This window comes from Mobula hypostoma, chromosome 1 (genome assembly GCF_963921235.1).
Source record: "Mobula hypostoma chromosome 1, sMobHyp1.1, whole genome shotgun sequence".
In the NCBI taxonomy this organism is placed as follows: domain Eukaryota; kingdom Metazoa; phylum Chordata; class Chondrichthyes; order Myliobatiformes; family Myliobatidae; genus Mobula; species Mobula hypostoma.
Genome location: NC_086097.1, coordinates 216,108,931 through 216,135,179, shown reverse-complemented (window position 1 = coordinate 216,135,179; position 26,249 = coordinate 216,108,931). Strand labels below are relative to the sequence as shown.

Below are 26,249 nucleotides of genomic sequence, written 5' to 3'. Positions count from 1 at the left end.
TGCCCTTGATGGGTGGTAGGCTGGTGCCGGTGAAACGTTGGACAGTTTTGACTACAAGCACGTGCTATTCTTATAGCGCTCAGGCATCTGAAACTGGGCACTGGTGCCGTGGCACACAGGCAATCAATTGTTGACCGGCACAGTAGAAGCGGCTTTTGACTGACAAGTAAACTAATCCCCCACATAACAAGTCTTCACTGAGATTGGATCTGATGAACATTGTGATTGTTAATCACTCTGGGCATGAAACTGTATGTTTTATCTTAAGTCTCATTTCTTGAAGCAATAATGTTTTTTCCTTTTTCTCTTTCTATACTTCATTTGGCTAATTCATCTGTTCCTGCTGTTCCCACTGTCTCAATATTCCTTTTACATTCTCAGTCCTTAAACTTCATTATTTAATCAGACTATACTGGTTCCAAAGGAATGGAAGTTGATAAATAAATGTGTATCATCATGGAAGAAGACAAAAATAAAACCTCTTGGAAATTGCAGAGGACAAGTGATTTCAATTTATTTTTGAACAGTGCCCTAGTCCTAGATTATCGAACATGAAGAAGTGTATTTTCCATCAGCCCCTTTTCTTGTTTCAGTGAAGTCCTCCTTCCAAACTCCAGGGGATACAAACATAATCTATTCAACATTTCTCACCAGACAACCCCACCCACCAACTCTCAGAATTTTTGTCATTTTACATTCTTACTTAATAAAGGAAACCAATACTTTACACCATACTTAAGATGTGGTGACTCTAATGCACAATATACTGTAACTGAATTTTCACAACGAGGTTTGCATTTTCATTTCCCTTGCAAGAAATGAAACCTGTCTGTTAGCTATTCTAATTACATCCAATAGCTGCAGAGAAATGTTTTGCAGATCATGCTCAGCAGTCCTTGAGCTTATTACCTTCTGACAACTTTACATTTGATTTATTACTATCTTTCACTTCTATGTTTAGCCAAGAGCTTTTTCTTAAAGGGATGTGTATTAGTTGCAAATTATTAAATCTTTAAATGTTGGCTATTGCTTGTTCACTGTCATACCTTTTAATGTAGTTTGTTCTTTTTTGCCATTGTCAACTTGTGCCTTGAATGCTCATAGTTTGCTTTCTTCAGATTTGAGACACTAGTTGCAGATTGAATGAAATCATCTTTAGAGTCAAAGAAAAGTACACCACTGAAAAGGGTCCTTTGGCCCATCTAGTCCATGAGGAAACCATTTAAACTGGCTGTCCATACCCCTACCATCTATGTAGCTATCCAAACTTCCCTTAAACTGAAGTTGAGCTTGTTTGCACCATTTGTGCTGGCAACTCGTTTCACACTCACATGACTCTCTGAGTGAAGACATTTCCCCTCAAGTTCCCCTTAAACTTTTCACCTTTCACCTTTAACCCATGGCCTCTGGTTGTAGTCCCACCCAACCTCAGTGAAAAAAGACTGCTTGCATTTATGCTATGTATGCTCCTCATAATTTTGCACACCTCTATGAAATCTCCTCTCAATCCTCTATGTTCTAAGGAATACATCCCTAACCTATTTAATCTTTCCTTATAACTCTGATTCTCCAGACCCACATCCTTGTAAATTTTCTCTGTGCTCTTTCAACCTTATTTATATCTTTCCCGTAGGTATGTGACCAGAACTGCACACAGTACTCCAAATTAGACCTCACCAACATCTTGTACAACTTCAACATGTAAACTTTAATTTTCATATATTCAAATATTTTTCATTATTCTACGAAAACTGCTTAACTACCAGAAAATTAGCATTTTCTCATTGCAGAATACGGGATCAAAGTTCAAAGTAAATTTATTATCAAAGTACATGTATGTCACCATATACAACCCTGAGATTTGTGTTCTGTGCTGGTCGAAATTGTGGAGGAGATTTTGTTGCCAATTCTAACTGACTGAAGTCTGCAAGTGTGGAAATCAAGGATCTAACTGCACAAAGAGTTATTAAGGCCAAGATCTTGAAGCTTATTGAATAGTTTTGAGTGGATGATAGTATCGTATACTGAGTTGTAGTCTATAAAAAGCATCCTGATGTATGATTCTTTGCTGTCCAGATGTTCCACAGTTAAGTGAAGAGCTAACGTAACTTGCTATCTTGCCGGTTTCATACAAACTGATCCAGGAAACCATCTATTGTATATTCCACAATTTCATTCTCCACACCATTACTGCTAATTTACCTATTCTTTAAGTACCCATGATTGCCTTTTATTAATGCACCTCTCATTTCTTGATTGTAAAAAATCATACTATTTCTAGGGGCACGTGGACAATGCACATCAATGTCTTTTTGCCCTTTGCTATTTCTGGGCTTGGTTTTTTTTCCAAACCAAGCTGCTTGTTTTTGCTGCCTTTTACTGCATAGTTTATTATCAGGGCTGATCCTCATTTTCCACATTACTTGACTCTTCTGAAGTTAAGCATCTGGAACATTTAATTCCCAACCTTGGTGACTTTGCAGATATCTCTCTCCGAATGACTTTTAGGTCATTCTCATTTTTCTTCTATCTAAAAGATTGTCAGAATTGAGATGTAACCCCTCTTCTCAGCTTTCATTATAGTTGTTTGTGTAGTCTGTTCCTTCTTTACGCACTGGTTATCAATACCTATTTTGCTGTCCTGCAATAATGCCTCATCATTTCTCTTTCGTTTTCTAAATTTTTACTTAAATTAACCCTCTGTTCTATTATTTAAAGTTTTATAAAATTAACAGGACAATGGTCCATCTTATGCCAATGAAAACTTTCTCAATGTACCAGTTTCCTCTTTCACAGTGCTCTTCCTAATATCCCATGTGTGCCTCCCCTGTAGTCACACCTATTCCCTAACAAATTTTATCATATTTAGTCTCAAATATGTGACTACCTTTTTGAATTGTGTCAAGGTAACATCTTCCTTGATCCATCAGTGTCCAGATCTTGGGACTGGAGGTCATCAGTTCTGAGCTCAGGCTGCTTGAATGCTGCTCAAGGTAGTATAGATCACAGTGGCCTACATATGCAGCAGCTCAGAGGTAACACATTCTGCCATGCCAGTCTTAATCCAATTTGTTTCAAATTTATTTGATTTACTTCAGTCTTAAAATACATATCATTGACTCAGCAAAATTTGCAATCCATATAGTAACCAAGGGCACCTCACGCTGTGTAAGAAGGACAAATTTTTGTCTTTTTGAGATAACTGAAATGCCTGAGTATGGCACACAATGAAAATGTGCCATGAAATATGTGTGTAGAGGGTGGCATGCTCAGTATGGAACATTCAGTTTAAGTTAGTGCTCAGAAAATTGGATGCTCACAGTTGTCTATGGATTCTCCTATGTTCTATGTACTAAGCTAGAAGATTCTTTCCGCAATCACAATAGAAAGAAAATTCATCTGTTCTCCCTTATTCATTTCAGGGATTTTGTAAATTCACTTAGTATTTTAAATATGCTACTTAAAACCTGTTTCAGTAATGATTGAGATCATATTATTGATTTTCTTTTGTTACATTCATTTAGCTTTCATTTTGCTGTAACCATTGTAATTTAGCATTTATCTTTGGATTTTTTTCCAGTAGCATCTAATTTTAACAATGCAAACATAATTTGGAAAAAAGGAATCTTACTGAATTTACACCGAAAAAAAAGCTGGGGGAATCCAACAGGTCAGGCAGCATCTATGTAAGTGAATAAACAGTTGACGTTTTGGGCTGAGACCCTTCTTCAGGATTCAATTGGAAAGGGGAAGACACCAGAATAAAAAGATGTGAGGAAGGGGAGGGGAATAGCTAGAAGGTGATAGGTGAAGCCAGGTGGGTGGGAAAGGTAAAGGACTAGAGAAGAAGGACTCTGATAGGAGAGGAGAGTGGACCAAGGGGAAAATAATAGGAGAGAGAAGAGGTAAAAGGCTAGAATGGAGAAGAGGAGAAGGGAAGGGGAAAATATTTATTTATTTACAGGAAGGAGAAATCATGGCACCTGGTTGGAGGCTACTCAGACAGAATATAAGTTGGTCCTCCATCCTGAGCGCAGCTTCACCTTGACACAAGAGGAGGCCATGGACCAACTTGTTAGAATGGGAATGGGTATCGGAATATGTTTGACTATCAGGAAGTTCCGCTTTTAGTGGTTGGAGTAGAGGAGTTGGACAAAGTGGTTCTCCCAATTAATGATGAGTCTCACCAACTTGGAGGAGGCTGCACCGGGAGCACCTGACACAATAGATGACCCCAGCAGATTTGCAGGTGAAATGTTGCCTCACCTGGAAGGACTATTTGGGGCCCTAAATGGAGTTGAATGGGCAAGTGTAACGCTTGGGCTGCTGCAGGGATAGGTGCCAGGAGGGAGATTAATGGCGAGGGACAAATGGACAAGCAAAGCAGGGTGGGAGTGATCCCTGTGGAAAGTGGAGAAGGGGAGATAAAGATGTGTTTCATAGTAGGATCCCTTTGGAGACTCTTTGGCAGAACTTGCAGAGGATGATGTGTTGGATGTGGAGGCTCACGGGGTGGTAGGTAGGGAAGAGAAGACCTCTCTCACTGTTAAGGTGTTGACAGGATGGGGTGAGCGCAGATTTCAGAAAATGGAGGAGCTGCGGTTGAGGACAGCACCAATCATGGAGGAAGGGAAATGCCATTCTTTTAAAAAGGAAGATATCATTATGTCCTGGAAAGAAAGGCCATATCGTAGGAAGTGAATGAAGTGAGAATAGGGAATAGCAATTTTACAGGCAACAGAATGGGAAAAGGTATAATCTCACTGAATTGTTCAAAGCAACATTAGCCGAAACCTACCCTTGTGTTCAGCAATACACTTTTACAAGTTGATATGAAGGATAAAAATATTTCTTAATAAATTGCTGCTAACTGTGCAGCATGCAAATTTCCTGTGTCAGTGACTTCCCTAAGAAAATTACAAATAGTGCAGAACTTCCACATTCCAGCAAGCATCACCACAGAGAAAATGGAAGAATCTTTAAGGCAAATTATTATTAATGAGAATCAGTGTCATCAATTTCTCTAGTGCAGTCCTTCAGGATCCCTCACTGTTTCTTTTGGCATTCCTCACTCCTCCATGCTGCCTTTCAGAATTATTCCCAAACCTGTATCAGTTCCTCCATAAACTCAAGTCATTGATCAGACACTCGTTCCCTTCTCCTCTCTACTGGTCATTCAAGATTCCCCTCTTTTCTGTACTGGTCTTTTTTTTGGATTCCTATGTCAATGTACCTCAGTATACCCATTGTGCAGCAGCTTCTAGTTACCACAATGTCCCAATCCTTCGAGATGGCTCATTCCTCTGTACCAGTCCTTCAGAACATCTCAGTCTCTACCAGTCTTTGTATCTGTAATTGCATCTGATTTCCATCGATATCGATATCGCATTTAGTTGGGCTCAATCACAAAATGTGCTGTCTTGCTTTGTACGCCCTATCACAATCGTGACTCCTCCCTGGAGTGTCCCGGTGGAGTAGCCCGTTGCACCAGGGAGCATGCGTGTACTCTGGGAGGTGGTGAACCTTCCTGAAATTGTAGCGTTGTGTTTGACGAAGGAGTTGGTACTGGTTGAGGCTGTGTTGGTGACGGAATGGCGCTGGTGTTCGGCGTTCTCTTCGCAGTTGCCCTTCTACTCCTGGTGAAATTCCTGAGAGGAAGGAGGTGCAGGTAAGAGCGCGGGAGCAAAGGGTTTGCGAGGGGTTAACGCCGGACTCGAATGAACACCAGGTTAAGTGAGTCGAACTTCACTGTCATCTGTCTGCAAGTACATTCCGCTTTCGTTTTATCGTAAACTAAAATCGCACAATGATAGGTCGAGCACATGGTTTGCAACTCGCAGAAAAGTTAGCAAGGCTTCTTTCTCCCCGGCAGAGATAGTGTGTGAGGGATCATCGTCTTATTATAGTGATAACTCGTTCGCTTTGCCCAGTGACAACGTGCTGCTTCTGGCTGCGAAACGGTAAGCTCGCTCTCTCTGCTCTACCCAGCATCAAATACTTGTTGATATTTTAATAGAAACCAAACCGAACTCCAGAAGTGTAGAGCACAGGGAGCGAGAGAACTCGACTGCTGATAGCTGGGGACATGATCAATAATGAAGTCCTGAGCTCTTTCCTTTAACTGTTAGTTTCAGGCTATGAAAAGTGAACTGTGATTGGCACCGAGTGCTGAAATTGCAGCCGGTCTCATGCGCTTCTCTGATGGAGAGAGAAAACTTAGGTTTGCTTTGGAGACTTGGTTCTCAATTCAGTTTTACGGCGGTTGGGAACATGAATTCGTGAAATGATTGTAGAAAGTAGATTACTGTAGGATGGAGTACAGTAGCTGTGACCAGACGCGTTTGGAGCCGGAAAAAAAAACGCAGTTTATGACTGAACGCTCCACGTGGAACTTTTTTTCCACTTATTCATTGTGTTGGACGACCTCACCAGAAATCTGGAGCACTAATTTGGGGAATTATAAACATTGCTCTACTGACTACATATTTAAAGTTTTCGTTGGCTGCAAACGATGAAAGAGATTGTATAAATCCTGTTGCTTTGTTTCTGTTTGATAAGCAGGATACCAATACAATCAAAATTCTTGTTATAAGTATATATACATATCTATACTGCCTGTTGAGTATTGTTAAGGAAATTGTTAGCATTTTGATATTTGGAATTTGCAACGTGGTTAGTGGTGTAGAAAACACGCTGGGTGTTCTGAATAATTCAATATTCAGAATATTGGTCTACTGGTTTTTATCGTTTTTCTGTTTTTACAATATGTTGACTTCTTTGCCATGTTAATGAAGTAACAATTGTTGAAATTGTAAACCTGCACAGTAGTGAGCTTGGGGTGAGAACTTGTTGCTGCTTTCAGGAAACAGCGTTAAGTAGATATGATGTATAGAAAGCATTCAGCATACTTTGGGGCCCAAAGCTGGGACAAGATGTTGCAGCTGCACAAAGTATTGTGGAGTATTATGTGATTTCTGGTCATCTTACTACAGGAAAGGTGTATTGGTATTAGAAAGTGTGCTGTAAAGATTATTTCCTTGAATGGAGTTCTTTATGTGTAAGGAGAGATTGGATAAACTTGATTTATTCTCACTGAAATGTCAGAGGCTGAAGAATGGCCTTGGAGATTTATAAAACAGAGGGACATACAGGGGGCAGGTAGATTTTTTTTCTTAATGTGGGGTAGTCTAAAATTAGAGGGCATAGTCTTAAACTGAGAGTGGAGAAATTTAAAGGTGGGGTAAGATTTTCACACACAAGGTGGTGTTTATAGGGAACCAGCTCCCAAAGGTAATGAAGGCTGCAGATACATTTACAGTATTTAAAAAGTACGGGTATTTGGATAGATTAAGAGTAGAGGCATATGGGCCTAAGGCAGGCAAATGGGATTAACGTAGTTGCAGTTGGCATGGTTCGGAGAGGCTGCAATGATGTGTTAATATGCCATACAACTCTGTGTCCAGAATAATATTTTCCATTTGCCCCAAATCAGAAAGGTGAGTTTCCAGTAGATAATGAACTTTGGTGTGTATCATTTTCCAGGGAGATTAAGGAAGAAAACTGAATTAACAGTGATTTGTCACTGAAATAAAGCCAGGCAATCATTTTTAAGTTTTAAACTTCTAGGATGTGGGTCATCTTTTGCTGTATTATTTAAAAAGAAGAACTGGAATAAAGTTCAGAGGGAATAAATTATGTCCTTGAAAACTAAATTATTTGGTTAGGGATCTTAATGCTGGGAAATGTCAAAATGAAAGTGATATATTTCTCTTCAAGGATGATATGTTTTACTAATTTTTTTGTGAATGTGAATTCCAGATGGATTGTTTTAGCTGGTGACTTAATTTTATTTGTTTATTGATGTGTACTGAAGATATTTCCTCTTGTTTAATTTTTGGCAATGATTCTAATATCAGAGTAATGTTTATGCAAACTGCTTTGTTTTTATTAGCAAATTGTAAATTTGGAGCCAGTATTAATACAGAGCTATGAGCAAAGATGCTTTGAGTTTCTCTAGAGATTTGTGAATTTTCATTCTGTGCTCCAATTTATTCACAATCTGAAATGAAAAATATCTAATGCTAATGTGACAGCTGTAATGTTAAGAGCATCTTATACTTTGCATTAAATAATATCTCATATTAGGCAAACATCTCAAAGCGTTTGACCCATATTGACTTGGAGGCTGACTGTTGCTTTAATATTGATTTTCGGTCCTGTTGCCTGACAACCTTTATTCTACTGGAATAAAGGATCAGATGCAATTTTTGGAATAGTTTTAGAAGATTAAATGCTGCAGACTGGTTGGGAAAGTGGATAGGGTCCGGATGTGCAGTAATTTATCAACTTATCATCAACATGCCCAGTCACACCCAGGCATCCCCGAATCATGAATCACTTTAAAGAAATGCAGATTTAAGTTTTGAAAGAAAAAAATCAATTTCTGTAAGATATTTGTGGGTGAAAGAAAAGTGAAGGGTTATCTGAGAGGGAAGGGTTAGATTGATTTTGGGGTAGGTTAAAAGGTCAGCAAAACATCTTGGTCTGAAATGCCTGTACTGTCCTATGTATATCTTAATAGATTAATGGCAAACTGTGCTTGATGTGCATGTGATAAATAATTAAATGAATCTAAGTCTGTGTGAATCTAAAAAGGAAATTAATTTGATCATCACATTCAACTGAATTGGAGATGAAGATCATACCTTCAATAAAAACTAGCTGTGACCTGGGAATTAAAATGGTCCCATATTCACAATTAGTTTAAGATATTTCTTATATTTAGATTTTTTTCCAAGATCAGCTCATCACTGATATTATAGACATCTGTTGCCACTCCTTATGCCTTCTGAACCTGCTGTTGTCCAACTTTGAATATAGTGGTAATGTACAACTGGGTGGCTTGCTAGGCCACTTCAGAAGGAATTTAAGAGTTGAGCACATATCAGCTATTCTCAATTTTATTTAACTAAGGACCTTACGTGGAGAGCTGAATATGCGTTCTCCAACTTGTCAGCCCTGTTGCTAGGATACACTTCCTAGGTTGTGTTTTTAAACTCCTAACCTTTCTAAAATTGTTCATGTGAAATAGTTGTTTGAGGCCTTGCAGGAAAAGTTCTGCACCATTATTTATCAGGCAAGAACTAAAATTTGCCTAACTATGGGAATGAAGTATGAATTATTGGTGAACAATGACTTTTGCTATTTCTGATCAAAAACTTAATTTGATTCTAACTCTGGATGTGAAGTAGCATTTGAGTTATTGTGAATTCTTTGCTGATTTCAATATCCTTAACAAAAGTGATACTGGCTAAGTAGGAAGAGTGTAGTTAAATATTGTAGAGATAACAAGATAAAAGATTGCTTGGAGGGGGGGGGAGAGAGAGGGATTAAAAGAAGCAAGTGGGGGCAGCTGGCATATTCTGCATGCCGCAGACTTGAGGAGACTCTGGATTGGACATAATTAGACAACTGGCAAGGATCAATTTAAAAAAAGTGAGAGGGCAGTGTTGGAGTGCCTGTGCCTGTGTCCTCAAAAACAGGTATACTGCTTTGGATGCTGTTGGTGGGATGGGGGTGGAAGTACCTAGCAGAGGAAAGTCACAGCGTCTCTGGCACTGAGTATGGATCTGTGGCTCAGCAGGAAAGGCTAGAGCGAAGGCAAGTCTGACTGTTAAGGGATTCATTGGTTAGGAAAGCAGAAAGGAGGTTCTGTGGATGAGAATGAGATTTGTGGATGGTTTGTTACCTCCCGGGTGCCGGGGTCAGGGACATCTTAGATCGAGTGGACAGCATTCTTAAGTAGGAGGGTGAGCAACTAGAGGTTGCGGTCCATGTCGATACCAGTGACTTGGATAGGAAGGGTGATGAGGTCCTGCAGGGTGAGTTCAGGGAATTAGGTACTAAGTTAAAGGACAGGAACTCCAGGGTTGTGGTCGCAGGATTGCTACCCATGCCATGTGCTAGTGAGGCCGGAAATAGGAAGAGCATACTGTTTAACATGTGGCTAAGGATAACTGGGCTCTCTTCCAGGGAATGTGGGACCTGCACAGAAGGGAAGGTTTACACCAGAACTGAGGCAGTCAAATACTCCAGTGGGAATGTTTGCTAGTCGGGGTTTAAAGTAGAGTTGCAGGAGGATAGGATGCAGTGTGCTAGAACAGATGCTGGAGTGATTGTCGAGAAAGTTGCTGTTAAGACCTCAGACAAAGTCAGGAATCAAAAGATCAAGTGTGGTGGGACTAATGTTCTCACCTGCATATATTTCAATACAAGTATTGTTGGAAAGGCCAATGAACTTGGGGCATGGATCAGTACTTGGAATTATGACTCTGTGGCCATTAGTGAGACTTGGTTGCAGGAGGTGCAGGACTGGCAGCTCAAAGTTTTGTGCTTCCCGTAGATGTGATAGAGGGTGGAAGGGATTAAAGGGGGAGGGATGGTTTCGCTAGTCAGGGAAAAAGTCATGGTAGTGCTCAGTCAGGACAGACTGGAGAGCTTCACTAGTGAGTATTTATATGTAGAACTGAGGAATAAGGAGGGTATGACCCCGTTAATGGGTTTATAGCATAGTCCACCCAACAGTCTGTGGGATTTAGAGGAGCGAATTTGTAGGGAATGCAGACTGTTGCAAGAAACATTAGGTTGTGATAGTAGGTGATTTTAACTTTCCATATATTGATTGGGACTACTATGCTGTAAAAGGGCTGGATTGGAAAGATTTGTTAAATGTGTTTAGGAACTTTTCCTTAATCAGTACATGGAAGTCCCAACTACAGAGAGTGCGATACTAGATCTCCTGTTTGGGAATTAGGGCAGCTGGCAGAAGTTTGTGTAGGGATACACTTTGATCATACTGCCATTAATTACAAGGTAATTGTGGAGAAGGATTGGTCTGGTTCTCAGGATGAGATTCCTATTGGAGAAGGGTCAATTTTGATGGTATCAAAAAGGATCTGGCAAGTGTGGATCAAACAGGTTGTTTTCTGGCAAAGGTAAGTTGGAGGCCTTCAAAAGTGAAATTTTGAGAGTACAGAGATTATATGATCCTATCAGAATAAAAGGAAAGGATAACGGGTTAAGGAAACCTTGGTATTGGTTTTTGAAAGAATAAAAGGAAATGGTAACATGTTTAGAGAATCTTGATTTTTGGGAGATACTGAGGCCTAGGTTCAGTAAAAGGGGATGCATAGCAGATACAGGTAGATATGAGCAAATTAGGTACTTGATGAGCATACGAAATGCAAGAGAACCCTTAAAGAAATCAGGAGGACTAAGAGAAGGCATGATGTTGCCCTAACAGACAAGGTGAAGGAGAATCCTAAGGGATTCTATAGATATATTAAGAGTAAAAGGATTGCAAGGGATGAAACTGGTCCTCTGGAAGATCAGAATGGTAATCTATGTGTGGTGCAAAAGAGATGAGGAGATCTTAAATGGATATTTTGCATCTGCATTTACTTGGGAGACGGACGCAGAGTGTTTGGAAGTGAGGCAAAGCAGCAGTGAGATCTTGGGCCTTATACAGATTACAGAGGAAGAAGTGTTTGCTGTCTTGAGGCAAATTAGGGCGGGTAAATCCCCAGGGACTGACAATGTGTTCCCCTGGACCCTGCAGGAAACTAGAGCAGAAATTGCAAGGGCCATAGCAGAGATATTTAAAACATCTTTAGCCACGGGTGATGTGCCAGAGGATTGGATAGCTAGTGTTGTCCAGCTGTTTAAAAAAGGCTCTTAAGAATATGCCAGGAAATTATAAGGTGATGAGCTTGACATCAGTAGTGGCAAAGTTATTGGAAGTAATTCTAAGGGATTAGATATATACTGTAAGTATTTTAATAGACAGGACTTACTAGGGATAGTCAAGATGGATTTGTGTATGGTAAGTTGGGTCTAACCAATCTTACAGAATTTCGTGAAGAAATTACTAGGAAAGTTGATCAGAAGTCCAAAGTAAAATTTATTATCAGAGTACATACATGCCACCGCATACAACCCTGAGATTCTTTTTCCTGCAGGCGTGCTTAGCAAATCTATAGAACAGGATCAATGAACAGCGAACTGTGCAAACCCAAGTGCAAATGAGGGCAAGGAAATTGATATTGTTTACTTGGACTTTCGCAAGGTCTTGAATAGGGTCCTGCATGGAAGGTTGATCAAGAAGTTTCAGTTGCTCGGAATTCAAGATGAGGCAGTAAATTGGATTAGAAATTGACTTTGTGGCAGAGGCAAGAGAGAATGGTAATAGATGGTTGCTTTTCTGACTGGAGGCCTGTGACTAGTCGTGTGCTGCAGGGATTGGTGCTATGCCTATTGTTGTTTGTCATCTGTATCAACTATATGATAATGTGGTAAACTGGATCAGCAAATTTGTGGATGATAACAATGTGTGGGTGCAGTGGACAGCGAAGAAAATGATCATAGCTTGCAGTGGGATCTGGACCAGCTGGTGAAATGGACTGAATAAGAGCAGATGGAACTTAATGTAGATAAGTGCGAGGTGTTACACATTCGGAGGAACAATCAGGGTAGGTCTTAGATTGAGAATTGTTGGGTACTGAGGAGTGTGGTAGAACAGAGGAATATAGGAATACAGATCCATAATTCCTTGAAAGTAGCATCACAGGTAGATAGGTTTGTAAAGAAAGCTTTTAGCACATTGTCCTTCATAAATAGATGTATTGAGTACAGGAGTTGGGATGTTATGTTGAAATTGTATAAGATTTTGATGAGGCTGAATTTGTCTAGTTTTGTTCACCTTCCTATAGAAAAGATGTAAATAATATTGAAACAATGCAGAGAAAACTTACAAGGATGTTGCAGGGACTTGAAGACCTGAGTTATTGGGAAAGGTTGAATAGATTCAGACTTTTTTTCCTAGAATGTAGAAGATTTTGAGGGTTCAGAATCTTTATGTTCCTGTTAGGTTGAAAGGAAAGGTTAAAAGTTTGAGAGAGCAATGGTTTTCAAGAGATGTTAGAAACTTGGTTCAGAAAAAGAGAGAGATCTTCAATAAATATAGGCAGCTTGGAGTTAATGAGGTACTTAAGGAATATAAAGAATGTAAAAAGAATCTTAAGAAAGAAATTAGAAAAGCTAAAAGAAGATAGAGGCTGCTTTAGCAAGTAAGTGAAAATAAATCCAAAGGGTTTCTACAGTTATGTTAGTGGCAAAAAGATAGTGAGGGATAAAATTGGTCCCTTGGAGAATCAGAGTGGACGGCTATGTGCGGAGCCAAAAGAGATGGGGGAGATTTTGAACAATTTCTTTTCTTCGGTATTCACTAAGGAGAAGGATATTGAATTGTGTAAGGTAAAAGAAATAAGTAGGGTAGTTATGGAAAGTATGATAAAAGAATAAATCAAGGAAGGTAGTGCACCTGTGGCTGACAAGAGAAATTAGGGATAGTATCAATTGCAAAGAAGAAGCATACAAATTAGCCAGAGAAAGTGGCTCACCTGAGGACTGGGAGAAATTCAGAGTTCAGCAGAGGAGGACAAAGGGCTTAAGTAGGAAGGGGAAAAAAGATTATGAGAGAAAACTGGCAGGGAACATAAAAACTGACTGTAAAAGCTTTTATAGATATGTAAAAAGGAAAAGACTGGTAAAGACAAATGTAGGTCCCCTACAGACAGAAACAGGTGAATTGATTATGGGGAGCAAGGACATGGCAGACCAATTGAATAATTACTTTGGTTCTGTCTTCACTAAGGAGGACATAAATAATCTTCCAGAAATAGTAGGGGACAGAGGGTCCAGTGAGATGGAGGAACTGAGCGAAATACTTGTTAGTAGGGAAGTGGTGTTAGGTAAATTGAAGGGATTGAAGGCAGATAAATCCCCAGGGCCAGATGGTCTGCATCCTAGAGTGCTTAAGGAAGTAGCCCAAGAAATAGTGGATGCATTAGTGATAATTTTTCAAAACTCGTTAGATTCTGGACTAGTTCCTGAGGATTGGAGGGTGGCTAATGTAACTCCACTTTTTAAAAAAGGAGGGAGAGAGAAACCGGGGCATTATAGACTGGTTAGCCTAACGTCGGTGGTGGGGAAACTGCTGGAGTCAGTTATCAAGGATGTGATAACAGCACATTTGGAAAGCGGTGATATGATCGGACAAAGTCAGCATGGATTTGTGAAAGGAAAATCATGTCTGACGAATCTCATAGAATTTTTTGAGGATGTAACTAGTAGAGTGGATAGGGGAGAACCAGTGGATGTGGTATATTTGGATTTTCAAAAGGCTTTTGACAAGGTCCCACACAGGAGATTAGTGTGCAAACTTAAAGCACACGGTATTGGGGGTAAGGTATTGGTGTGGGTGGAGAATTGGTTAGCAGACAGGAAGCAAAGAGTGGGAATAAACGGGACCTTTTCAGAATGGCAGGCGGTGACTAGTGGGGTACCGCAAGGCTCAGTGCTGGGACCCCAGTTGTTTACAATATATATTAATGACTTGGATGAGGGAATTAAATGCAGCATCTCCAAGTTTGCGGATGACACGAAGCTGGGTGGCAGTGTTAGCAGTGAGGAGGATGCTAAGAGGATGCAGGGTGACTTGGATAGGTTGGGTGAGTGGGCAAATTCATGGCAGATGCAATTTAATGTGGATAAATGTGAAGTTATCCACTTTGGTGGCAAAAATAGGAAAACAGATTATTATCTGAATGGTGGCCGATTAGGAAAAAGGGAGGTGCAACGAGACCTGGGTGTCATTATACACCAGTCATTGAAAGTGGGCGTGCAGGTACAGCAGGCGGTGAAAAAGGCGAATGGTATGCTGGCATTTATAGCGAGAGGATTCGAGTACAGGAGCAGGGAGGTACTACTGCAGTTGTACAAGGCCTTGGTGAGACTACACCTGGAGTATTGTGTGCAGTTTTGGTCCCCTAATCTGAGGAAAGACATCCTTGCCATAGAGGGAGTACAAAGAAGGTTCACCAGATTGATTCCTGGGATGGCAGGACTTTCATATGAAGAAAGACTGGATGAACTGGGCTTGTACTCGTTGGAATTTAGGAGATTGAGGGGGTATCTGATTGAAACGTATAAAATCCTAAAGGGATTGGAGAGGCTAGATGCAGGAAGATTGTTCCCGATGTTGGGGAAGTCCAGAACGAGGGGCCACAGTTTGAGGATAGAGGGGGAGCCTTTTAGGACCGCGATTAGGAAAAACTTCTTCACACAGAGAGTGGTGAATTTGTGGAATTCTCTGCCACAGGAAACAGTTGAGGCCAGTTCATTGGCTATATTTAAGAGAGAGTTAGATATGGCCCTTGTGGCTACGGGGGTCAGGGGGTACGGAGGGAAGGCTGGGGTGGGGTTCTGAGTTGGATGATCAGCCATGATCATAATAAATGGCGGTGCAGGCTCGAAGGGCCGAATGGCCTACTCCTGCACCTATTTTCTATGTTTCTATGTTTCTACTGACACTTTTAAGGAATATAAAAGTGGATAAGTCTCCGGGTCCGGACAAGATATTCCCTAGGACTTTGAGGGAAGTTAGTGTAGAAATAACAGGGGCTCTGACAGAAATATTTCAAATGTCATTAGAAACGGGAATGGTGCCGGAGGATTGGTGTATTGTTCATGTGGTTCCATTGTTTAAAAAGGGTTCTAAGAGTAAACCTGCCAGTTATTGGCCTGTGAATTTGATGTCAGTGGTGGGTAAATTGATGGAAAGTATTCTTAGAGATGGTATATGTAATTTTCTGGATAGATAGGGTCTGATTAGGAACAGTCAACATGGATTTGTGCGTGAAAGGTCATGTTTGACAAATCTTATTGAATTTTTTGATGAGGTTACTAAGAAAGTTGACTTCAGTAAGGCCTTGACAAGGTTCCACATGGAAGGTTGGTTAGGAAGGTTCAATCGTTAGGTATTAATATTGAAGTAGTAAAATAGATTCAGCAGTGGCTGGATGGGAGACGCCAGAGAGTAGTGGTGGATAACTGTGTGTCAAATTGGAGGACGGTATATAGCGGTGTGCCTCAAGGATCTGTACTGTGTCCAGTGTTGTTTGTATATATATTAATGATCTAGATGATGGGGTGGTAAATTGGATTAGTAAGTATGCAGATGATACTAAGATAGGTGGTGTTGTGGATGATGAGGTAAGTTTTCAAAACTTGCAGAGAGATTTAGGACAGTTAGAAGAGTGGGCTGAAAGATGGCAGATGGAGTTTAATGCTGAAAAACGTGAGGTGCTACATTTTGGTAGAACTAATCAAAATAGGACATACATGGTAAAAGGTAGGGCATTAAAGAATGCTTTAGAACAGAGGGATCTAGGAATAATGGTGCATAGTTCCCTGAAGATGGAATCTCATGTGGATGGGGCAGTTGTTACGTACCCCGTAACTGGGTTGCCAAACCAGCAGAAATGGATCACTCAGTTGGAGTCTGGATTACTAGAACTAAGAAAGTTTTATTAAAGAAACAAGCAACACAGTAATCGAAAGGATAATAAATGCAACAGTTTAGCAATGATAAACACACATGTGCACAGAATTAAGATAACAGGATCAATCAAGCTCTATCGTTGTCTAGGGGTAAATGACCAATTTCAAAGTGACGCAAAGTTCAGTCCAATTTAGCTCAGTTCGCAGTAATCGTTGCCGTGGCGATGGACAATGTGGGGGGAAGGAGAGAGAGAACAAGAACGAATGATCATTCAAAACGGCTTCCACACACAGACCTGCGATATTACTCAAAAGCAGCTTTCGGGCGAGTCCTTTGTGATGTCACTTGAGGTCACCGATTGTGACCCCTCCTCCAGATGCGGTCGAACTGTGGACGCACACCGGGTTCCCGCTGATCGTACCTTTCCACCCTGTGCGTCTATGGCTTGGTTCCGCAACCAGCCTTCCAAACGACTCCCGCCGACTTGTGGGGGGGGGGCACTGCTTCCAGGGTCTCGTTACCTTGTGGTGTTGTGTGTGTCTTGCCTTAGCGAACCTGTCCCTTTTTATCCCCCTGCTGGGGTATCGCCTGTCCATCACACTTCAAACCGTTCAGGGTTCAAAGGGGGAGCCGATCTTGACAATACCCAGACTGTTGGCTTCTTCATTAACATCTCCAAATGCTGCTTCATTGTGTTCCTTATCTCTCCCTCCCCTGAGGACAGGTGGCAGACCAACTGCTGATGCCACTGGTGCTAGCCCAGGCCAGCAAACATCTTAATTTATGTGTATTCTCGTCACATAGTGAAGAAAACTTTTGGTTTGCTGGCCTTTATTAATCAGAGCATTGAGTATAGGAGTTGGGATGTAATGTTGAATTTGTATGAGGCATTGGTAAGGCCAAATCTGGAGTATTGTGCACAGTTCTGGTCACCGAATTATAGGAAGGATGTCAATAAAATTGAGAGAGTACAGAGGAGGTTTACTAAAATGTTGCCTGGGTTTCATCTCCTAAGTTACAGAGAAAGGTTGAACAAGTTAGGTCTTTATTCTTTGCAGTGTAGAAGGTTGAGGGGAGACTTGATAGAGGTGTTTAAAATTTTGAGGGGTATTGATAGAGTGGACATGGTAGACTTTTTCCATTGAGAGTGGGGAAGATTCAAACAAGAGGGCATGGGTTGAGAATTAGAGGACAATAGTTTAGGGGTAACATGAGGGGGAACTTCTTTACTCAGAGAGTGGTAGCTGTGTGGAACGAGCTTCCAGCAGAAGTGGTTGAGGCAGGTTCGATGTTGTCGTTTAAAGTTAAATTGGATAGCTATATGGACAGGAAAGGAATGGAGGGTTATGGGCTGAGTGCAAGTCGGTGGGAATAGGAGAGGGTAAGAGTTCGGCATGGACTAGAAGGGCCAAGATGGCCTGTTTCTGTGCTGTAAATGTTATATGGTTCTATGGTTATATAAGATTAAGGGGAGATTTGAAAGAGGTATACAAAATTATGATGGGTATAGATAGAGTAAAGCAAGCTTTTTCCATTAGGGTTGGGTGAGCCTAGAACTGGATGTCATGGGTTAAGGGTGCAAGGTGAAATGTTTATAGGAGCATGAGGGTGAACTTCTTCACTCGGAGGATGGTGCGAGTGTGGAATGAGCTACCAGCGGAAGTGGTGGATGCAAGGCCAATTTCAGCATTTAAGAGATAGTTGGATAGGTACACGGATGGGAGGGGTATGGCGGGCTGTGGTCTGGGTGCAGGTTGATGGGATTAGGCAGATTAATGTTTCGCCATGTGCCGAAGGGTCTGTTTCTGTGCTGTAGTGTTGGATGACTATGACTCTGTGCTGGTGATTAAGACAGCCTTCAAATTACAGTAATTTCTGGTCCTCCTTAGTTTCTATTGGAACTTTTGTTCCTGTTGCATTTTTAGGCAGACAGAATGCTCTTATTATGAAAGTCACTCCAGCTTTGCAATTCTTTTAAATGTATTGGGGATGTGTTCATGAATCCAAAAGTTGGTGTGCATTGAGACTGTGAACTTTGCTTAAAGTATGATGCTGGATCAGCAAAAGAAATGTAGACATTGAAAAGATTATTAAGCTCCAGAAAACTTAAGAAGGAGTAACACACACACAATGCTGGAAGAACTCAGCAGGTCAGGAAGCATCTATGGAAAAGGGTAAACAATCGACGTTTCTGGCCAAGACCCTTCATTTGACTCATTTTGTTGTTGATAGTTTTGATTAAAACAATTATTAATAACATTTTTTGAAGTAAATTGTAAACTATCTCTGCAAGCGATGAAGAAGTGAGCAAAGGCAAAGAGAATTTGCAGAATGTACCCAGCTGGTGCACTGCAAAATTGACGCACTTAGAGTTGGAGCAATGCTGGTCGGAGTGAACAATGTGGAAAAGAGAAGAGGTGTATAAGATGATGAGAGGCATTGATCGTGTGGATAGTCAGAGGCTTTTTCTCGGGGCTGAAGTGGCTAGCACAAGAGGGCACAGGTTTAAGGTGCTTGGAAGTAGGTACAGAGGAAATGTCAGGTGCAACATTTTACGCAGAGAGTCGTGAGTGCGTGGAATGGGAGCCGGCGACAGCAATGGAGGCAGATACAATAGGGTCTTTTAAGAGGCTCCTGGATAGGTACATGGAGCTTAGAAAAATAGAGGGCTGTGAGTCACCTTAGGTAATTTCTAAGGTAAGGACATGTTCGGCACAGCTTTGTGGGTCGAAGGGCCTGTATCGTGCTGTAGGCTTTCTAAGACGAGACAGAGGAGTTCCGATGTCCGTCCAACTAACCTGGGTATGAGGGTGGATTGTTCTAAATGCCATGTTGAATTGGAGAGGTCAAGAATGGCTTCTTTGGCAGTGAAATCCAGGTCTGAAGTGAATCAGTAGTTGGCGTATTCAAGACCCCGAGCGACTTGCCATGGCGAGACCAAGGTCCTAAAGTGAGAAACAGTCTGCTATTTGTACAATCTAAATGCTGGCCCATGTAGACTGGAAATGCAGGATGTTGAGAGTTGGACGAGGCAGGATCTCTCTGGGTGCTGAGCCAATTTGGAGAGGTCAAGAATGGTTTCTCTGGCAGTGAAGTCTCGGCCCAGGACGATTCGTCGCGGTCCTGGGTCAAGTGTGAGGTTCGGACAATTTGAACGCTGGTCCAGATGGTCTGGGGGCTTCTCTCTCGGAGATGCTACAGCTTCTTCCACCAGGCCATCGGTCTGCTGAATTCATGCTGACACAACTGTAATCCTATGTTATATTGACTATCTTGTACATAATATTTATTATAAATTCCTATAATTGTACATTTGAACGGAGACATAACGTAAAGATTTTTACTCCTCATGCACATGAAGGATGTAGGTAATCAAGTTAATTCAATTCAGTTAAGCTCTGCGTTGCCCCTGGCTACTGTGCTTCATGTCTGCAAACTATGGCAATTTGCCTTGCTAATATGAACTGAATACTGAAGATTTGGGCCTTCTCTGGGACGCTCCGGGGATTTGGATCTGAGGACTCAATATGGTTCAATATACTCTTGTTGCTGCTTGCTTCTATTGTTTATATGATTTTTTTTCTTTTTTTCTGTGGGCATTGGTGAATTTTTAAAATTGGTTTCTTTTGAGTTCCTTCCTTTGCAACTGCCTGTAAGCAACCACATTTCAAGGTTATATAATTTATACATTCTTTGATGATAAATGCACTTTGAAACTTTGGCTGTGGCTTTAGTGAATACTTCTAATTTCATCTCAATTTGCAAAAGAAGGGGGTGATATACTCACTGTAGGTAAAAAGGTGTAGAATTTTGATTATTTATTTTCAATCCTGAGGAACTTCTGAAGGAGGTTATACAATGTTATATGAATAGAAGAAGCAGGATAGAGAGATATGTTTTGAAAGAAATGTCATGTGTGAGACAAGAATAAAGAGGAACTTGATATGTTTGATTAGAATACGACAATATATTTGTGTTGCATTGTGAATCTGTTGTAAGAGTATTCTAGGTAGATAGGATGAAAGGATATTCTCATTTGCTATTGCTGTAGCTGAGGTGAAGGTTTGCAGTTTTGAGCCTTTAGACCTCTTTCGAGAGTAAAGTCATGTTGGCAGTTTTGATCTTGAGAGCTATATCTTTCATTACGGCATAAGTATGACTTTGTTTATGTACTGTACTTCCTGCTTTCTCTTCCTCTATCGACACCTCCAGAGACATATGGAAGGAAAGAGGTCGACATTGTATTGTACTGAACATTAATCTCAAATAAATTCTCCTAGTGGTGGGCATGTTACAACTTCCGTCAACCTGAGAGCTTCTCCCCTTTGAATAGAACGTGTTTTACGCAGAAAATTACTCAATTCAGATACAGGATTCCTGATGGACAGTTTGAACATTGGTCAATAAGAAATAGGTAATGGTGTTAAACGGGCCCAGAAATTTCAGCAGCGGTAGCATCTCAGAGAAGCCCGCAGGCAATCTGGACCAGTGTTCAAATAACCTACGGGGACCAGGTCCAGCACCTGGCCACGTGGTGTGCCAATAACAACCTGGCCATTAACTCCCAGAAGACCAAGGAGATCATTGTGGACTTCAGGCATGCTAGGAGCCATACTCATGTCCCCATTTACATCAACGGAGCTATAGGGGAGCATGTATCAAGCTTCAAATTCCTTGGTGTCCACATTTCCGATGATCTCACCTGGTCCCTGAACTCCTTCATCCTGATCAAAAAGGTGCAACAGCGCCTTTATTTCCTGCGGAGCATCAAGAAAGCTCACCTCTGTCCCAGGATACTGACGGACTTTTACCGCTGTGCCATTGAGAGCATACTCACCAACTACATCTCAGTGTGCTATGGCAATTGTCCCATATCAGACCGCAGTGTGTGGTGAAAACTGCCCAGCAGATTATTGACACCCAATTGCCCACCATTGAAAACATCTACCATAAACGCTGCCTGGGCAGGACGAAAAGCATTATCAAGGTTGCATCACCCTAACCATGGACCTTTCACTCTCCTCCCGTCCGGTAGATGCTGCAGAAGCCTCCACTCCTGCACCAGCAGGCACAGGAAGAGCTTCTTCCCTGAGGCTGTGACCCTGCTGAACCTCACATCACAGCACTAAGCAGTATTGCACCCATATTGTACTGTCTCAGTACTTTTATATTTGTATGCTGTAGCACTTTTTATTCACAGTTATTTTGTAAATAATACTATTCTTTTGCACTTTTGGTTAGATGCTAATTGCATTTCATTGGCTTTGTATCTGTACTCGGCACAATGACAATAAAGTTGAATCTAATCTAATCTAATCTAAAAAAATAGCTCACCTATCCCATTGCACAATATGACTGGGATACTTCATCTTGTACCATTATTAGTAAGTTTCCCTTTTGAGTTATAGATTACTCAAAGGTTTGAAGAAGTTCAATTACTTTTATATTATTTTTATGACACAGGAAGAAAACATTTGATCTATTGGGTCTATGCTTACTCTCTTTAATGCCTCTGTAACTTCATTATCTCTCAAAATAGACCTCATAGGTAGCATCTGAGGTTATTGTTGAATCCAGATCATTGAAGCCTCAGATTGGACGGACAACTGACAGTTCACGGTCTGATTCTCTTGGAATTTCTATCTTTATACTCTGTTAAGGGATTGATTGAGGCTTTTGTGGCAATCATTACTTTGATTGCACTGACTCTTTCACTACCTGTTCTACCCAATTATGAGTATCGATGCACAAAGTGAACTCTGTCAAGCATGGTCTCAAGCTCGTTTGCAAAACGAGAAGGGTAGGCCATGGGGCTAGCAACCCCATCCTGTAAAAACCCAGAGCTATAGAAATGCCAACAGAAGCTCCAAAGACCTCATCCTGGGAGAGGAGGTATCTTCACCTGGAAGAAGTTGGGCTACACCTGGGGACAATTTGAAAGATGGACTCTGGACAGAAAACACTAGATAGCTGCTGTTGGAAGAATATGACCTAGTAGAGGGTGATGGGCTTAAGAAAGAAGAAAAATGTACAAACTCGTCCATTTCTAAATCCTTACATGCCCCAGATGATTGTGGCTCCATGCTAGTCCTGGTTAGCTTCCCCTTTCAATAAGTGTACCATGAGACAGTTGTCTTGTTTCAGTCTAGTTGTTAGGTCTGACACTGGCCTGTTTTTCTGAACTTCGCTGGTATAAATAAAATATTTCCTCTTTAATAGGGCAAACTGATATGTTTGCTGCTTTTGTTTTATGCAAGCAGAAAATTGAAGAAACGAGATTTTGAGTTTCAATTACTATCATCAGTTAATATGAGATGTAGCATTTGGTCAAATCAATCTTAATTATTTTAATTGCTCTCAAAACTGTTCTGACCTTTGAATAATTAAATTAAAAACAAATACACTCTCTTTTAAGAACAGCTGTGATAAGTAACAAGAAGAGGCTATGGATAAGTATTGCCAACTTCAGTAAAGGTAAGGAAATGAATTGGGCAAAAAGTGACTAATTCATTATCATATTACAACAATTATGACAGTGAACTTCTGGTTTTGCAATAACTTGTAAGATTTCTGGATGAGGCTTTTCATTCTAGGACGAGGGAGATGTCTTCCTTTTTTAAAGAAAGGGGCTTCCCTTCCTCCACTATCAACTCTGCTCTTAAACGCATCTCCCCCATTTCACGTACATCTGCTCTCACTCCATCCTCCCGCCACCCCACTAGGAATAGGGTTCCCCTGGTCCTCACCTACCACCCCACCAGCCTCCGGGTCCAACATATTATTCTCCGTAACTTCCGCCACCTCCAACGGGATCCCACCACTAAGCACATCTTTCCCTCCCCCCCCGTCTCTCTGCATTCTGCAGGGATCGCTCCCTACACAACTCCCTTGTCCATTCGTCCCCCCCATCCCTCCCCACTGATCTCCCTCCTGGCACTTATCTGTGTAAGCAGAACAAGTGCTACACATGCCCTTACACTTCCTCCCTTACCACCCTTCAGGACCCCAAACAGTCCTTCCAGGTGAGGCAACACTTCACCTGTGAGTCGACTGGGGTGATATACTGCGTCCGGTGCTCCCGATGTGGCCTTTTATATATTGGCGAGACCCGATGCAGACTGGGAGACCGCTTTGCTGAACATCTACGCTCTGTCCGCCAGAGAAAGCAGGATCTCCCAGTGGCCACACATTTTAATTCCACATCCCATTCCCATTCTGACATGTCTATCCACGGCCTCCTCTACTGTAAAGATGAAGCCACACTCAGGTTGGAGGAACAACACCTTATATTCCGTCTGGGTAGCCTCCAACCTGATGGCATGAACATCGACTTCTCTAACTTCCGCTAGGGCCCCACCTCCCCCTCGTACCCCATCTGTTACTCATTTTTATGCACACATTCTTTCTCTCACTCTCCTTTTTCTCCCTCTGTCCCTCTGAATATACCTCTTGCCCATCCTCTGGGTCTCTTTCCCCCCCCCCCCTTTGTCTTTCTTCCCGGACCTCCTGTCCCATGATCCTCTCGTATCCCCTTTTGCCTATCACCTGTCCAGCTCTCGGCTCTATCCCTCCCCCTCCTGTCTTCTCCTATCATTTTGCATCTCCCCCTCCCCCTCCAACTTTCAAATCCCTTACTCACTCTTCCTTCAGTTAGTCCTGACGAAGGGTCTCGGCCTGAAACGTCGACTGCACCTTTTCCTACAGATGCTGCTTGGCCTGCTGCGTTCACCAGCAACTTTGATGTGTGTTGCTTATAAATAACCTGGTCTCATTATGACCCTTTAAAGAATTTCAGACATGAAGTGTGATAGGCAGATAAGAAGAGGTAAAAGATCAGAGTGGAGAATTGAGAGGGGAGGGGGAAAATACCAGAAGCTGGAGAAATCGATATTCATGCCATCAGGTAGAAGGCGGCAGGAGAAGATGGCAGCGCAATGCAGCGCGCGCAGCTCTCTGGTGAAATGATATCGTAACTGTTAAATAGGGGCCGTGGACAATTCTGATTTGATGAAGACAGATGTGAGAAGCAGAGGAACATCTGGAGAAATTTCTGAAATGCCTGGTGTCGCTGCCGTTGTTACTGTATGATTGAGATCTCCGGAGGGAAGGCCCCAAAATCTCCGGCTTTGCCTGCTGCTGGCGACCGAGGCTGAGGTCGAAGCGTTCGGATAGAGATGGTGCTCGGTACTTGGTGTCGGAGGGCTGATCAGAGCTCGAAGTTTTCGGACGACTCAGAGTCGGACTGTAATCGGGCATGGCAGGGAGAGTTTTCTTCCTTCTCCCATCTGCATGAGATGTGGGACTTTGGAGAGACTTTGAACTTTTTTACTGTGCCATGTACTGTTCTTCATCAGGTTATTGTATTGTTGCACTGTTGTAACTATATGTTATAATTATGTGGTTTTGTTAGTTTTTCAGTCTTGGTCTGTCCTCTGTTTTTGTGATATCACACCGGAGGAATATTGTATCATTTCTTAATGCATGCATTACTAAATGACAATAAAAGAGGACTGTGTGTCCTCATAATCTAATATGAGGTCTGATCACAAACAAGAGAAAATCTGCAGATGCTGGAACTCCAAGCAACACACATAAAATGCTGGAGGAACTCAGCAGGCCAGGCAGCATCTATGGAAAAGAGTAATCTGTCGATGTTTCAGGCTCAGACCCTTCATCAAGTCTGGAGAAAAAAGATGAGAAGCCAGAGTAAGAAGAGAATATGAGGTGTCGCTCCTCCAACCTGAGAGTGGCCTCATTGCGGCAGAAGAGGAGGCCATAGACTGACATGTCAGAACAGGAATGGATATAGGATTTAAAATGGTTGGCCACTGGGTATTTCCAATTTCTGTAGATGGAGTGGAAGTACTTGACAAAGCGGTCCCCCAGTCTACATCAGGTTTTACCAATGTAGAAGAGGCCGCATCAGGGGCACTATATATAGCAATTGACTCCAACAAATTCACAGGTGAAGTGTTGCTTAACCTGGAAAGACTGAATGGAAGTGAGGGAGAAGGTGAAGGGGCAAGTTTAGCACTTCAGCCACTTGCAGGGATAAGTGCCAAGACGCTAGAGGGGAAAGACAAAGGATTCACAAGGGGAATGATCCCTGTGAAATGCAGAGAGTGAGGTGGAGGTGAAGATGTGTTTGGTGGTAGGACCCCCATTGAAGATGGCAGAAGTTGCAGAGAATGATGCAGAGGGTTCAGAGGCTCATGAGGTGGGTGGTGAGGACATGAGGGACTCTCTCACTGTTAAGGTGGTGGGAAGATGGGGTGAGCGTGGATGTCTGGGAAATGGAGGAGATGCTGGTGAGAGCAGTGTCAGTGGTGGAGGAACAGAAACCCTGTGCTTTGATGTCCTGGAGAGGAAAGTCTCATCCTGGGAATAGATGCAATGGACATGAAGGAACTAGAGGTCATGGGTTAAAGGTGAAATGTTTAAGGGGAGCATAAGGGGGAGCTTCTTCACCAAGTGGGTGGTGCAAGTGTTGAGCAAACTGCTAGTGCAAGCGTGGGATGTGGGATTGATCTCAAAACTTAAGAGAAATATGGATAGGTACATGGGTAGTAGGAGTATGGAGGGCTGTGGTCAGGGTGCAGGTCAATGGGACTAGGCGGAGTAATGGTTTGGCATGGACTAGATGGACTGAAGGGCCTGTCTCTGTGCTGTAGTGTTCTATGACTATGATCTTCTTGAATGCTTATGGAGACTCGAAGGCCCAGCATTGGGACATCTGGTCCCTGGTTTCAGAAAGCCTGCCTTCTTCCAAGCTAAAGAAAATGGACACCCTATTCTTACTTTGTGGCTAACAGGGAATGTGGACAGCTTTGCACATTATTACACACTTTCT

General features: G+C 41.9%; 1 protein-coding gene across 2 annotated transcripts in view; it reads left to right on the top strand.

The window, feature by feature from the left end:
* Positions 1-5,513: 5,513 nt before the first annotated feature.
* Positions 5,514-26,249, top strand: part of LOC134354872 (cytochrome P450 7B1) — a 199,922-nt gene continuing 179,186 nt past the window's right edge. For both annotated transcript variants that reach the window (XM_063064303.1, XM_063064295.1), the window contains exon 1: positions 5,514-5,668. In XM_063064303.1, coding sequence (XP_062920373.1) covers positions 5,592-5,668 — 77 coding nt within the window. In that variant the 5' untranslated portion in view covers positions 5,514-5,591. The remainder of the gene's footprint in view (positions 5,669-26,249) is intronic.